Source organism: Aricia agestis, chromosome 8 (genome assembly GCF_905147365.1).
Source record: "Aricia agestis chromosome 8, ilAriAges1.1, whole genome shotgun sequence".
Lineage (NCBI taxonomy): Eukaryota > Metazoa > Arthropoda > Insecta > Lepidoptera > Lycaenidae > Aricia > Aricia agestis.
This window is the reverse complement of record NC_056413.1, coordinates 13,491,797-13,508,551: the sequence shown is the minus strand read 5'-3', so window position 1 is coordinate 13,508,551 and position 16,755 is coordinate 13,491,797. Positions and strand designations below refer to the sequence as shown.

General features: G+C 40.0%; 1 protein-coding gene across 1 annotated transcript; it reads right to left on the bottom strand.

Annotated features, from left to right (window-relative positions):
* Positions 1–236: 236 nt before the first annotated feature.
* Positions 237–8,755, bottom strand: LOC121729391. The gene is made up of 4 exons (XM_042117890.1): positions 8,666–8,755; positions 4,126–4,298; positions 2,037–2,214; positions 237–1,579 (listed from the first exon to the last, which is right to left on the bottom strand). Exons 1-4 carry the CDS (start codon positions 8,694–8,696, stop codon positions 1,398–1,400), a joined length of 564 nt encoding a protein of 187 aa, XP_041973824.1. The 5' UTR covers positions 8,697–8,755; the 3' UTR covers positions 237–1,397.
* Positions 8,756–16,755: the final 8,000 nt, after the last annotated feature.

Sequence of the window (16,755 nt, the reverse complement as noted above, 5' to 3'; positions counted from 1 at the left end):
GGCGGCATGCGTTGGGTAAATAATTATTTAACTTTAAGTTACATTTACTCAATGATCAATTGATATTATTTTTTTATAAGTAAGTATTATTATTTTTTTAACTAAGTAATATAATTTAAGTAGCCAAGGACGTGATGTCCTCGAGTATTGAACATGTCTCACCAGTCATGCTGTATATTATTTACTACAATTACCTTCTATAAAGTGCAAGCGCTATATTCTAGGTATTATATTTTCATTAGAAAAAAATGTAATTAAATCCGAGACAACATGTTGCTATGGGTATAATGAAAAGTAAAGGTGATACGTAACCAGACGACGCATAACGTAACTATCACATTACATTGTTTCACAATCATGCAATATTAATTGGCTGTAAGTAGGGTAAATACTTGTAATTTACGTCTCTTTATAATGCGTTTACCATTTAAGAAGTAATCACATGCTTTTCATACCCACACCAACAGGTTTTTTGGCGATTATTAAACTGTTTACAAGGCAAATTCGAGGACACAATTTCGAATTTTCACGAAAAAAAAGCTTTTGTTACTAGAAGATACGTCACAAATTTATATTATTTTTAATGTTAATATCGCTTCTAGTATTTGTTACATCGTGGCCATGTATGGCGTGTGCCAGCGAGGGCGCTGCGCTGTTCATTTGTCTAAACGCAGTAGCCTGAGTACCCTCCAGTGGGGCTGGGAAAGTGTTGCACTTTACAAAAAGTTAAAACGATTCTCGAGTTTTAACCACTAGCGATTTTATTGTTTGAAGTCTGCAATTGATGATTTCACGAGGCATAATCGATAACATTGTCACTAATTGCGCGCCGATTACTGGTCGATTTCGAATAAATATAGCACGCATTAAATCCATACAAAGTGTTCACATTGTATGTAAAATTGCCTCGATTCGGGAATGTCATTACGTCAAATTCTATACAATTAGAGAAACTCCGAATTAAAAGTTTAGATTGCCAACGGCCGAGTGATATCCATCTCCCGGTAATTTTCGGCTATTTGGTGACTTTCGATCGAAAACTTTTTCAATTAGGCCGTGTATTAGAGGCATTTGGGGCAATAAAATCATGGCCTGATAATTCCAGCACTTGTGCTGATAAATGAGAAATTAATGAGTGTATAAATACCCCTGCTGGTGTTATTCCTGTTGTAGCATTTTCAGCAGCTTTCGAGAAGTTAAACAACTGCTTTGATGGATGTAGAGCAGTCTACTCTACATCTATGCTTTTCATAAGTATACCACGAACGTCAATTTTTTTATGTAAGAAACTTACAATTTCCACTAAAATGATTTTTCCTCGAACGTCATATTGTTCGCTTATCAGAATTTATTCAAAACCATTCGAATTTGGAATATTTGCCACCATATTGAAACTGTCACAACGCCCAGTAGTCCTCAACCATTTGCGCCAGTTGTTTCTCGGTGTCGGTGCCGGTGGGGAAGCGCTTGCTGAACACGAAGATGTACTTGTCGTGGCAGTCCATCATCACCAGGTACCTGTCCTGCACCAGCTTTAGCCGCAGGTCGTAGCGGCTCAGACGCGATGTGTTGGCGATCCCTGAACAAAGTTGATATAAACCGAGGTTCATACTCGAAATACTACTAAGTATTTCGAGTATGAACCTCGTGACGAGAACTTACCTATGAATTCTTATGTGTAAACTGTAGTAAAGCCTTTAGAGAAGTATAATATAGTTAGAAACAATTACTTAGAAAACATTTCGGCGCGATAAATAAAAAATTAGGAAATGTTACAATAAAACAGAACCATACTATAATATTATAAATGCGATAGTGAGTCTGTCTATCTGTTTGTCTGTCTGTCCGTATGTCTGTTACCCCTTCACGCCCAAACCGCTGAACCGATGTTGCTGAATTTTGGTATGTAGATACTTTGAGTCCCGGGAAAGGAGTAAGGACATATGATACTTTTTATCCCGGACAATCCCGCGCGATAAACCAGTTTTGGCGCAACAAAGTTGCAGGCGTCATCTAGTAATATTATAAACACTTACTAGAAGATGGGAACAGTATTGTCCTATACGCGCCGACTCCTCGTATTCTCTCCAAGTAGTAGTGTCTCTTCTTCTTGTGAGGCAGATCCTGGCAGGGGATGGTCATCTTCAGACTGATGCTGCTCCACTCCACCCCGTCTACGAACTTCCCTACGCTGTCTCTGAGGATGTCTTGGTCCTGAACAAGAAAAAAAAATCTCTTACTGCCGCACTCAGAGTGGAAAATTAATTACTTAAATGTAATTAATTCAAATTTTTGACATGAGCCCCATACATTATCTGTCAAACTCTTTATTAAATTGAAGGTTAATTTCATTTAAATGTCTCTGAGTACGGAGGTTAGTTCTTTTAAACTTTATAGCTATAGGAAAATGCCGCCCTATTGTTATGTAGGAACATGTTTCTTAAATAAAACAGAGTTCGATTTTGTGGCTGTTGTTAGTTATAGCTGTGCGTTTTAGCTTATGCAGGCGCAAAGTATAAAAATAATAGATCCTAATCTCCAATCTAAAAAAAGTGCAGTCGCAGCCAGAAATTTATGGCCTGTCCTCAAATGATCAAATCCAAAAAAAATGAGATACGAAGACGTGTAACGTGTTCAAGGGATCGCGCAGCTTACTTGATGGACGTAAGAAAACTTACCTACGTTTTTTTTTTTTTTTTTTTATGAACTAAGGGGGCAAACGAGCAAACGGGTCACCTGATGGAAAGCAACTTCCGTCGCCCATGGACACTCGCAGCATCAGAAGAGCTGCATGTGCGTTGCCGGCCTTTTAAGAGGGAATAGGGTAATAGGGGAGGGTAGGGAAGGGAAGGGAATAGGGGAGGGTAGGAAAGGGAATAGGGTAGGGGATTGGGCCTCCGGTAAACTCACTCACTCGGCGAAACACAGCGCAAGCGCTGTTTCACGCCGGTTTTCTGTGAGAACGTGGTAATTATCCGGTCGAGCCGGCCCATTCGTGCCGAAGCATAGCTCTCCCACGTTTGCATATTTATGCATCCTCCATTTGAAGGCCTGGGAATCCTCTTACGTTTTCAAATGTACAGTCCCTAACAACTGAGGCTGTACGAGTAAATATTGTGTTTACATTGTGCATGTTTATAAATAGTCAAGAAAAAGTTATGAATTAATTGTACCTATCTAATGGGATTAATGGAATCTATAACAGACAATGGACTAATAAACATTATAAAAAGCTAAACACTGTTAATAGCACATACCACAATATTATAGAGCCAGCACATTCGCAGACGACACGCTAATCTTAAGCATTATTATTTGTTTCATCACAATTCACTCGCAACATCATTGTTTAAATAATAACTGTTAATTATTTCAATCACTGTAGATAAGCTAAGTACTAAAATTGACTAAAAGAAAAAAAAACCTGGTTTAATTTGCAAGGAGCTTGCTATTCCGATTTCCAGCGATAGATATGACTCCAATAAGATGTAATATGTTTCTACTAGATAATGCCCGCAACTTCGTTCCGCCAAAATTAGTTAATTTCGCGGGAACGGAACCCTAATTTTTTCCGGAATAAAAAGTATCCTATGTCCTTTCCCGGGCACAAAGTATCTCCATACTAAATTTCAGCAAAATCGGTTTTGGGCGTGAACAGGTAAAAGCCTGTCCAGATGAGGCGTTTTACGCGTTTTAGGCGCGCGTATACACCCGAGATACTAGAGCTATATATTATATAATCGCGTCCAGATGCGTACGCGCGTTTCCTAACTCGCGCGTAAAACGCTTGCAATGAGCGGGACTCTCGACTGGCCGTAAAACGCGCGAGCGACGCGCGAGTCGAGAATCGAGATACTTGGGTCTTGGGTGCCATTGCAGCGTCCAGAACAGAACTACGCGTGAGTCCGTTGCAAATGGCCGTACCCATTTGATTGGAGCGTGATAACTTTGAGTCCATGTTTGCAGCGTAAAACCGCGCGTAAAACGCGGTATCTGGATACAATAGAAATTTAAACGCGCGTATGGACGGATGGATGGTAAAACGCCTCATCTAGACAGGCACTTACAGACAGATACACTTTCGCATTTATAATATTAGTATGGAAATATGGATCTTGTATTTACCTCTTCATCAACTGCCGAGAACTCCAAGCAGTGTGGGTTGCCTGTCCCGTTGAGCTTATTGTTCCTGAAGTGTATGAGGTGCCAGATGCCCAGGGGCTGGGTTTCGTCGAACGTCACGTTGGCTGCGAAATCGTAGCAATTCGGTACACCGCCTTTAGCGGGAGCGAGTAATGCTGTTAAGTAAAGAGTTGATTAAGTTAACAATTTCAGGACATTTTCAGGTATAGAGTCTACAGACTAGAGTTTAATCGCTCTAATTTAAGTTTACTATTATTAAAAACAGCATGAAATTGTACATATTATAACTACAAGTTGGCACAAAGAACATAATATACCTACCGGAAAATCCACTTATCTCTGACAGAAAGAAAAAAAGTGGATGTTTAATTTGATAACATGAAGTACGTTCTAAAGAATCTTTTAAAGATAACAAATTAGGCACTGTTCGTACTATACGGATTGATTGTAAGGAAATGAGGAAAATGTCTGCCCGTGGGAGAGCCATGCTTCGGCACGAATGGGCCGGCTCGAACGGAGAAATACCACGGCCTCACAGAAAACCGGCGTGAAACAGCGCTTGCGCTGTGTTTCGCCGAGTGAGTGAGTTTACCGGAGGCCCAATCCCCTACCCCCCTAGAAATGCCGCAGTTGAAAAACAATTTGTTACCCAAGGAGGGTACCAACTGCGTTGGAGAATCCCTCTCTGGACGTCCAGGCTCAGAAACTCCTGGAACTGAACGTGGACGTCCAGGCTGCCCCTCGTATTCTGGGGAGGGCAAAACTGCGCTTCAATCTGCTCGGGGCAAGAGCAAACACACAAAGGCACCCCCCTCGATATTAAACATGGACTTTTGTAATATCAGGGGATTACACTCCAACCTTAATGCTGTCCATTACCACCTTGAGACGGCAAAGCCGGCTTTGCTCTTTTTAACCGAGACGCAGATATCATCTCCGAGTGACACATCATACCTTTCCCACCCAGGGTATTACCTCGAGCACTCCTTTCTACCCAAAGCTGGAGTGTGTGTGTATATCAGAGATGATATCAGCTCTCGCCGCCTCAGCAATCTTGAGGTCACGGACCAATCAACTTATGGCTCCGCATAGATTGCGACGACCACCCTCGCGTCTATGCGTGCCTATATAGGTCCCATAGTGGTGACCCCGAGACGGACGGACTCTTGGAGCACCTGCAAGCTGCTTCAGATTTTGTGCAGCAGCAGATCCCATCCGCAGAGATCATAATACTTGGCGACTTTAATGCCCACCACGCCGACTGGCTCAATTCCAGTAAAACTGATCATGCGGGGAGATCTGTCTGCAACTTTGCCCTTGCGAACGACTTGACACAACTGGTTACTACGCCTACGCGAATCCCAGATGTGGATGGTCAGAATCCTTCCTTGTTGGACCTCCTACTGACTTCAAATCCTGACGGCTACCAAATATCCGTAACCTCACCACTTGGTTCATCGGATCATTGCCTTGTTAGGAGTTCTGTGCCACTTACGACGGTGTTAAGACAGCGCGCTGTTAAATACCGCCGTGTATGGCACTACAAGTCAGCAGACTGGGATGGGATGCGGTCGTTTTTTGCATCCTATCCTTGGGGGCACGTGTGCTTCTCGCCGGATGATCCCGACAACACTGCCAACTCTGTTGCCGATGTGGTGATGCAGGGGATGGAACTTTTCATTCCGACCTCTGTAGTGCCAACTGGCGGCAGATTTCGTCCCTGGTTTGGTTCATCTCCCAAAAAAGCTTCTCGCCGGAAGCAGGAGGCTTACCAATCCTGGGCCAACGCAGTGTCTGCTCGGGATTTAAATACCAGCACATATAAAAAGGAGTACAACCTTGCCTCTAGGTCCCTCAAGAAAGAGATTACTCGGGCAAAGCAACAGCACGTCAATTGAATTGGCAAGAGACTTGAGTGCCTCCCCTCGGGAACCCGTGCATTCTGGTCTCTGGCCAAAGCTATCGAATGAAATTTCTGCAAGCCAACCCTACCATCCCTACACGTAGGAAATGGATTGTTGGCCCACGACGCAAAGGACAAAGCCGATCTTCTGGGCAAGCTCTTTGCCTTGCTTTGATGAGGGGGGGGGGGGGGGGGGGGGGCAGAAACCGCCGACCATACCGCGATGCACGAGCATCATGTCGGATATTCGGTTTCATCAGCGCTCAGTGCGAAAAGCCCTCTGTTCCCTTGGTATCCAAAAGTCGAGTGGACCTGACGGAATCCCGCCTATTGTGTTGAAAAAGTGTGCTCCAGAGTTGGCTCCGGTCTTGACGCGTCTTTTTCGGCTCTCCTATTCCAAAGGCATCGTCCCGGCTTCCTGGAAGACAGCCTTGGTGCACCCGATCCCCAAAAAAGGTGACCGCTCAAATCCTTCCAACTACAGACCAATCGCTATAACCTCTCTCTTCTCGAAGATAATGGAATCCATTATCAATAGCCAGCTTCTTCGATACTTGGACGGCCAAGTCCGGCCGGCTTGGGTCGCTCGGCTGGTGATCTCTTGGCATACCTGACTCATCGTTGGGCTCAGGCAATTGAGTCGAAGGGAGAGGCATTGGCTGTTAGTTTGGACATTGCGAAGGCCTTTGATCGGGTTTGGCATAAAGCGCTGCTATCAAAGCTTCCATCATACGGGCTGCTCGAGAAATTATGTAAGTGGGTCACTAGAAGCATAAAGGTCGTAGTTGACGGCGAATGCTCGGAAACTCAGTCTGTTAATGCTGGTGTCCCTCAGGGCTGTGTGCTATCGCCTACTCTATTCATACTGCATATCAATGACATGTTACAAACCAACGGCATTCATTGCTATGCGGATGATAGTACAGGTGATGCTGTATATACCGGCTCCCCTAATATTTCTCGGCAAAATGTCACTGAGAGTCGAAACGAACTTGTGTCTAAGGTGGAGAATTCATTGGAGAAGGTCTCTGAATGGGGTAGACGTAACTTAGTCCAATTCAACCCCACCAAGACACAAGTCTGCGCGTTCACCACTAAAAAGTCACCAATGGTCGTTTATCGTCGTTTCGAGGACACATCTTTAACCATCTCCCCTAGCATTGAGATACTTGGCGTCAACATATCGAGCGAAGTCCAGTTCCGATATCATCTTGAGGGTAAGGCCAAATTAGCCTCGAAGAAGCTTGGTGTACTTAACAGAGCGAGACAGTACTTCAGTCCGGACCAACGCCTACAACTCTACAAGGCGCAGGTTCGGCTTCATATGGAATATTGTTCTCATCTCTGGGCAGGGTCGCCAAAATACCAACTGCTCCCTCTGGATCGTATCCAACGAAGGGCTGCTCGAATTGTTGACTGCCATAGTGTTTCAAACAGCTTGGACCCCCTGGAATTAAGCCGAGATGTAGCTTCACTCTGCATCCTCTATCGGTTGTATCACGGGGAGTGCTCTGAGGAATTGTTCGGAATCATACCACCTGCAACTTTTCGCTATCGTCCCACGCGAAAAACATACCATCCTCATCACCTTGATGAGTGGCAGTCTTCCACAGTGCGTTTTTCGCGTAACTTTCTGCCGCGCACTGTAAAACTCTGGAATGAACTGTCACCAGCAGTATTTCCGGACCGATACGACCTGCAAACCTTCAAGAAAAGAACGTATTCCCTCTTAAAAGGCCGGCAACGCACCTGCAGCTCTTCTGATGTTGCGAGTGTCCATGGGCGACGGTAGTTGCTTACCATCAGGTGACCCGTTTGCTCGTTTGCCCCCTTATTTAATAAAAAAAAAATGTAGTGTATATCTTTACTCAATGATATTATATGAAAAACTCAATGAACGTAACGCTAACGCTAGCGCTAGAAAATGTATGGATTTGACATTAGTATTCGCTAGCGAAGCGATGACTAATGTCAAATCGCATACATTTTGTAGCGCTAGCGTTAGCGTTAGCGTTAGCGCTTTGCCACTTGTCTACAGGCCCTGATCTATATGTTGTAGAATATCATTGCCTTTACTTTAATTTGACAATGATCCAAGCCACGGAGCTATCTGCTATAGTCTTTATAGTCACCACACTTTATCATTTGATAATCTTTCTTTCTTATATATAAAATTCTCGTGTCACAATGTTAGGCCGCGTACTCCTCCGAAACGGCTTTACTTATTTTAACCAAATTTTATATGCATATTCAGTGGGTCTGAGAATCGGCTACTGGGTACTTTTTATATTGATAAGTGCATTTGTTGAATAAATAAAAGTAAATTTTTACAACTCGAGACCGACGGCGACCATTGTTTGTGCGACGGGATAGCGATGGACGTTGCCATGGTGACGTACTTATTTAGTCACTTCAATAAATAATACGGCCGAAATAATTTATATGGTAAAAAAAACGTTTGCCGGGACAGCTAGTATGTAATAATAATATTATAAAGTTGTGACCTATTAGTATGTGAATAACTTATAAGTTATAAGAATAGTTTGTAACTCACCTTACGCTTTGTGCCAAACATTTTTTGCTAATATTGCGAAATATTAAAAAAAAAAACATATTCACCGAAACATCCGAGGAGCAATAGGGGAGTCATGATGAGGCCGCGAGTGACTACGAGCTGACACACTGACGCTGATTGAGCGAGTCCAAACGATAATCTTAACTGCTCATTAGGACACAGGCTAGGGCTACCGTAGAGATGCCACTTAAAAATAAAATAAAATTGTTTTATTTATGATTTTTTTTATGAAATAAGGGGGCAAACGAGCAAACGGGTCACCTGATGGAAAGCAACTTCCGTCGCTCATGGACACTCGCAGCATCAGAAGAGCTGCAGGTGCCGCCTCCTACTCTAACAATGTTGTTATGAAATGACGTTGTTAGAGCAGTACCTACGCAGCATTTTTGTCCGATTGCTTGAGCATCAAAACAGTTTCGTTGTAGGCCTACTGACCCGGCGAGAAGAATAGGTGCCAGAAACTCGGATTAAACACATCCATGATGATCCATACTCAATTCTTCAGTGATAGAGTTATAAACGCGAAAGTATGTCTGTCTTCTTGTCACATTGCCTGTCTCATGTCTGTTTAGTTTAGCTGCTAATTGAACTCCCCCATTTTATTTATTTTTATGTGCTTTATCTATACACTAACGTTGGTTACGGAAAACTGTATATTGCCAATTTGGTAGTCTTAACTCTATTATTGTAATCACTTTTTATCTTCTTCTAATATATAAAATTCTCGTATCACAAATTTTGTAATGTACATTCGTTAAGTCTGAGAATAGATCTACTTTTTACTACTAGACATAATTTATATTATGGCAAAACAACGTTTGCCGGGTCAGCTAGTTTATTAATAAAAATTACAAATGACTTCACACGACAACATTAAAATTCAATAACTATTATATTAGCAAATTAATAACAATTAATTTGTTACTTTGATGGCTAATTAATTTGAGTGTAATTACGAGTAATTAATAATATTATGATTGGTGTGATAATGTTAGAAAGTGGCGTTTCCACGATTTCACTCGGTCTGTGAGTGGCTGAGTAGATGAATGCACCGTAACTGAATAATCAGCCGCGTCCTGTGCTCATTTGCCGGCCAGCGTCATCACACGTAGGGTCTTTCACACTCACCGTTTGACCGCGACAGGTCAGGAATCAGCGTATCAATCTTGCAGTGTACGGGGGCTTATAAACAACTGCGCAGAGACAACTTGACACGTAGAGAATAGAGACATAGCTGATTACTAAATAGTGGTAGAGACGTTTCTAGGGAATATCCGTAGTAGATTAAACTCTGGGTGTTATAGACAAATTTTGTATCTACAAAAAAATAGTGATTTTTTTAAGTATTCAGGAATAAGCCGCGAGCAAATCAGCAGTTACAAAAATCGCAGCGAAATTGCTGCTGCGATTTTGCAATTTAACCAGCACGGACGTTCTATAAGGCGCTTAATTGAATCAATATATGATTTATGATTTTATGTAGTCTAACAATAGTCGGAGTCATCTTCGTCGATATTGCCTGCAAATTGAAAGTTAGGTAACTGATGAGAATTGCAATCGGAAATTGAAAGTCAATTAATTCAAGTCTAAAGCTCGAACAAAGATATTAATAAGTCATATTCCATGACTCAAAAAATCTATTCCTCCTTTCTAGATGCCACACCTCAGTGTGGACTGTGGTAGAACCAAATTATTTATGTTGAATGTATTGCATTAGAACTAGGTACTTAAAAACTTTAATCTCAGAGCAAGTTTGTTAGAGAATAAATATGAAGATGTATTACATATTGATATTATATTAAATGCGAAAGTTTGTCTTGTCGGTTACCGGCTTCTTCCGACCAAGATATTTCGAGTCCTGGGTAAGTGGAAAAATGAATAGTGATAATGAATAAAAATCCCGTGCGATTAAAAAATTGCTGTATTTTGGACTAACAAAAATATTTACACAGTTCTACAAAATGAATAAAAATCCCGTGTGATTAAATAATTGCTGTACTTTGGAGTTGCCCTTACTAACAAAAATATTTACACAGCAAACAGTTCTACAAGGCCTGCTTGACATGGTCTTGATAATTTTTAGGGTGTGTATGATATATTATGTACCCTGTGTAGTGTGTATAGTTGACTGTGGAAGTAGCAGCGCTGAAAGAGTAACTTTTTTAAACATTTGTATGGGCAAATTCATGAGGTTAGGGCGCGTGCCCATAATTATAATATAACATGACTGGTGACTTGAGGTGAGATATGTTCAACTCATTATAATTATCTAATAAAATTAGGTACTTCATTTTTGTCCGAATTCCCCTTTAAATAAATGAATCATGGACACTATTAATTACGCGGCTAGGCAAGTAGGCATACTATGCGCCCGGCGCGGCGGCGTGCGCCATCAAAGAAACACCATGCCGCTACTCTTCCCGCGTCCGCGTCCTTGCGTTGGGTAAATAATTAATAATTATTTAACTTTAAGCTACATTTACTCAGTGATCAATTGATATTATTTTTTTATATAATTTTTTTCAACTAATATAATAGTCAAATATCACGTCCTCGAGTATGGAACATGTCTCACCAGTCAGTATATCATAATTGCTCTTTCAGCGCTGCTACTTTCACAATGAACTCTATATATTTATAAAGGAACTTACATAAGGGAACTCTCTATATAAAAAAAGACTCGTTTCTTGTTCACCATCATATTATATTCTAGTATATAGTAATTGCTTTAAATCGAGTGAGTCGGCAATTACTATTGTCTCTGTCACTTACACGCTAACTACTAATTGCAGTAGATAGGTTAGTTACAGCTTACTATGTAGCCGCCTAGCCGGACAAACACAATGTCTACAAAAACAACTGTCTGTCCTCTAATTGCCGGCGATGACGTGAGGCGTCGCATTAAAATCTGCTATCGACATCAATAAACAATTGTAGCAACTATGTTACTGTCTTACTATGTTACTAATTGGCGTAATAGTATGGTCGTTTCTAGCTTTTACAACTAATTATTCTTAAAAAGTAGTTGCAAGATTTTAGTTTTAGTAGACTTTTTAGTAGACATTTAGTAACCATTAATAATAATATCCAATATAATAGAAATAAGTCGGATTTTCCTTCCTGACGCTATAACTCCAGAACGCACGAACCGATTTCCACGGTTTTGCAATCGTTGGAAAGGTCTCGGGAAAAAACTTCAAGAAAAAAGCAGGAAAACAGGGAAAATCATTTTATGGCAAAACAACGATTGCCGGGTCAGCTAGTTATAATTTAAAATACATAATAAGGGACTATCCATAAAGTACCTCACACTATTTTCAAGATTTTTAGACCCCCTCCCATTGTCAGAGGTGGTCACATTTGTGAACCCCCCATAATTGACGTCAGTCGTCACAAATTGTCAATTTTACATTTAAAAATTAAAACCACCTCAATAATTTTTTTCGGTATTCAATTTACTAAAGGAGGACGGGTAAAATGTACCCACGACAAGTAACGCTGAGACGTATGTCGTTAGAAAGCTCTTTTTGTGACTAGCATATTTTGTTATTATGGGGCCCGGCCGGGGGCCAGCCTCATATCACTGTGGGCGAAAAGTTATAGCTTAAAAAATAGTTTACTTCTAATATAAAGAAAGAGAGTATATTTATTTCCTTACTGTACGAGCACTGTTGCCATTCTGTACTCAGCAGCGCTACGGCGCACAAACCGTTTGAGCTCCTGGGCAAATCCTGGGTAAGGTTAGGTTAGGTTAGGAGGCTAGTGGAGGGAGTCCTGTGTTAGGCAGATCCAGGATATCCCTCCGTATACGGCTGAAGGCAACCGCAAGTGGTTTTAGTGAGTAAGAGTCTCACATACCCCCGGGGTGCTTCAGCTTAACTGTGGCACATACCCGACCCGGGGGACCCATGATGGGTTTCTCCTGAGCAAAAAAAAAAAAAGGTTAAGAGGCTAACCTAACCTAACCCATGAGGCTAACCTAATCTTACTCAGAAGCGGTCTGTGCGCTGTTTTGGTCCCTGTGGACCTTTAACTATTGACATCAACCCTTTGAGCCCTGTTCCTCAAATAAGATGTCAAATGGTTGAGTGCTTAATCCCTTATGCCGTAGCGGTGCAATTTCCTTATCAAAGTAGCATGATCAACACAGTCTAAGGCTTTAGAGAGGTCGTAAGGGTTGTTTTTGCACATTTTTGCACCGCAGGTTTATACATTTTTTGTTGAAGCATGTTTAATGAAGGAATGGTACCTAAACTAAATGGATAGGTACTATTATTTGTATCTACCTTTTAGGGTTCAACAAAACAAAATTAATATTTAAACGGGGCTCCCGTACAAAAACAAATTTGTTGTCCAATTTTACTCTATAACGGTACGGAATCCTACGTGCGCGAGTCTGACTCGCATTTGGCCGATCTTTTTATTTCTTATTTTAAACTTCTAAACTAACAAAAATGTATTGTAAATTTATATGGTTACCTAACATAATACAATTTAAATATTCAAAACTCGTAACAATTAACCTACGTTTCGTCCGTTATTGTAACGATGAGACGGCAGACGGCAGGTGGTTGTCAATTCGCAACCGAATACGCTCAGAGCGCGCGTGCTCGAAACCGCAACCCCTTTATTTTAAACAACTCGAGCATTTTCTTAACAAAATTCACTTTTAAAACTTTTTGCTCGCGGCCTTTTTATTTGAAGACAATGGATGAAGTGGGTAACTAACAATTTGAAAAATGTGTTTTTTTTTCATAAATGGAGGCTTTGGGACCGGGAAAATCAATTGAAATAAAAAATGTGGATTCTATGCATAGCCAGATGATGAGGTAAGCTACAAGGTTTGTTCAAATTATAAGGAAAAAAACTTAGTACTTAATTGCTATTAATATGTTGTAAAATGTTAGTTACCTTACCCACTTGTTCCACGTCTTCATTTGTAAACACCAAGATTGGGGCACGGTTTCTTGAGACGGACAATGCGCGGCCCCAACCGCACAGGACGCTCAAACCCCTGCGGTCTATTATACGTAACATAACACCTCCGATACGGATATTTAAATAGGTCGTATTAATTAATCGAGGCGTATTTTTTTAACTAGTCAGTACTCAGTTACCCAGCGAAATTTAAGACGTAGATGATGTGCAGGATAGAAATAAGTTTTTGTTGGTGTTATGTTTGCAAGGCGGGTTGTAAACTTGTATTAAAAAAACGAGTTTGTGTTTTGTTTGCTAATACATGTAAGAAGCAAATTTTATCAATTGAACATGAAACCCTAAAATAAGGGTCCCTAATAATAAGAGTATTATGTACTTAGGTACGTGAGTAACATTAGTATGATAAAGAAAGAAGAAAATTATTGTTCACAATCTAATAGAAACAAGGTATACGGGTATACCACCCGAGACGCCCAAAAATCAAAACTCGCACTCCTATCTACAGCTCGTAAAATATCGACATAAAAAAACAATAAAATTTATAAACTATGTAAAGTGACAAAACAATTTCTTGTTTATCTGGAAACGATATCGGTAAACGCTGGTATGGCCCATTCAGAGCCATTCTCCCTTTCAGTTTCCACGTTCTCGAGTCTAAAGGCTTTATAATAAAGGTGGTGTAGAGGTAGAATAATTGTGAACCCTTCAGTTGCCACGGTATTAAACCTTATGGCTTTGTAATAAAGGTGTTATTAAGGGTAGAATAGGTGTGAACGGTGTGTAATGTTCGTCAGCGTTTGGTTTACGATGGGGACGGTATCTGCGATATGCAGTATCTCGGCGCCCACCAGTACAAGCAAACGTTGCTTTATGAAGCGTGTACCCGATTTATACCCGTATCGCTACTTCTATATTTATTTGGAAGTTGTAGGTCTGGTGTACACAATTACAAGCACTGTCGCCCCACGCGTGGTCGCGGACCAATTCGTATCAAGAGATTTTCTAGCTTATAGAGGTAGAAAAGAAAATCCCAAAACAGCGACTCTAGCGCGGAATACCTAGTTGTCACGGAATAGTGTAGCGGCGCGGAATACCTAGTTGTCACGGAGTAGTGTAGCGGCGCGGAATACCTAGTTGTCACGGAATAGTGTAGCGGCGCGGAATACCTAGTTGTCACGGAGTAGTGCTTTCGATCCGAATACTTTCATATGACCAATCTTAGGTTTATTACCAGACCAAAGTTCTTCCGGAGTTTTATATGATAGTGATCTAGTCGGGGATCTATTAATGATATATGCTGCAGTTTTTATAGTCTCAGCCCAGTAAAACTTTGATAAGCCAGCATTTAGTATCATACATTTAGCTTTCTCGACTAATGTTCTATTTAGCCCAATGAGTTTATTTAGCCTCTCTGCGGCTCCATTTTGTTCCGGAGTATACGGTGTTGATGTTTGGTGAATTATTCCGGAGCTTGCTAGAAAGTCAGAGAATGGCTTGTTGCAATACCATTATCCATTTTCTGTTCGAATACATTTGATTTTACACTCCGTTTGATTTTCAACTTCCTTTTTAAAGTTTTTAAATTTTGACAGTACTTCGGTTTTGTTATTCAAGGTATAAACAAAAACCTTTTTAGTATAATCATCTAAGAATGTTAAGAAGTATTTGGCTCCCCCAAATGACTGCATTTCCATAGGGCCACATAAGTCAGAGTGCACTAGTTGTAATGGTTTTGTAGTAAGCGACTCACTGCTTTTAAACGGCAATCTTGTCTGCTTGCCCTCTTTGCAAGTTATACAAGTCAAATTATTATTGGGTAGCTTTTTATCAAATAATGTTACTTCTTGCGTACAATCTTTCAATTTCTTTAATTTTTCAAAATTTAAATGACCTATTCTCTGGTGCCACAAAAATATATAATTTTGTTCAACTTCTGACATGTATGCATAATAATTTATTCTGTTAAGCCGGTACATGTTGTCCACTTTTGTTGCTGTTGCTACTATTAAATTTTTTCGGTTCAGTATAACACAGCCTTTGTGATTAAATTTAACTTGTCCACCATTTTTGGTGATTTGATGTACAATTGACAGCAATTTCAGGAACTTAAAGAACATCAGTGAATAAAATTTTGTTTGTCTTATTTTCTCCATTCAAAATATTAAGAATTACATTACCCGCACTTTTAACTGAAAGTGTTTTGTTATGTGCAACTTTAATTTCATTGACAGGTGGAGAATGTTTATTCTGAAGCAAAGTTTCATATTTTGTCATGTGCATTGAGGCACCGGAGTCTATAAACCAAGCATCACTATTGTTGTCAGAAACTGTGAATGCAGCGGCATAGCTTGAATTTTCTTGCTTTGGTTTCGGTTTAGACTTGCACACATTTGCAATATGACCATACTTGTTACATTTAAAACAGCGTGAACCTCTCTGAAATGGCTTCTTATATTGCTTAGTCTTAGCATTGCTTAAATTTTAGCTTTCACAGAATCAGAACTGATGGAAAATGGGAATAGATTTACAGCAAAAGAAAAATCGACCGTCCATTCAATAGATATAATTTTAATAGAATGACATAACAAATGACAGTTGTGAATATCATAGGAATTAAAAAGTTAAGAAACCTTGATTTGAGGTTTACATAATATACTTGGATATTTGTACTCTAGTACGTATATTCCAACAGTCCCCCTCAAATATTCAAGTAGTAACACAATCAGAACTATTTTATAATAATTAATTCAATGTTTAATTTCTTACTGAAATAACTTAGCTCAAGTTTACACTGAATTTAACTAAAACAAAAATATATCACTTTAACTATTATAGATTAACTTCAATCATAAAAATAATTAATTTCACAATTTAAATTAAATTTAATTTACTCCTTATTTCAAGAAACTTTGGAGTATGTACCATCTTCGTGAAGATATCAGCCAGTTGATTTCCTGTGGAAACATATTCTAACTTTATTACTTTGTTAGTAATTTGTTCACGAGTAAAGTGGTACTTTATGTCGATATGCTTCGACCTTTTATGATTTGTTGGATTATTGGCTATACTGATGCAGCTATTATTATCCTCAAATATAATTATTGGCAATTTTACTGGAATCAAAATACTATTTAATAAGGATTTTATCCAAATTGCTTCTCTAACTGCTTCAAATAATGCCATATATTCGGCTTCT

Coding starts and splice junctions, on each gene's coding strand:
- LOC121729391 (XM_042117890.1), bottom strand. CDS start 8,696: ATGACTCCCCTATTGCTCCTCGGATGTTTCG. Junction 2,215..4,125: donor TCTCGGCAGTTGATGAAGAG/GTAAATACAAGA, acceptor TTTCTTGTTCAG/GACCAAGACATCCTCAGAGA. Junction 1,580..2,036: donor AATACTGTTCCCATCTTCTA/GTAAGTGTTTAT, acceptor AACTTTGTTCAG/GGATCGCCAACACATCGCGT.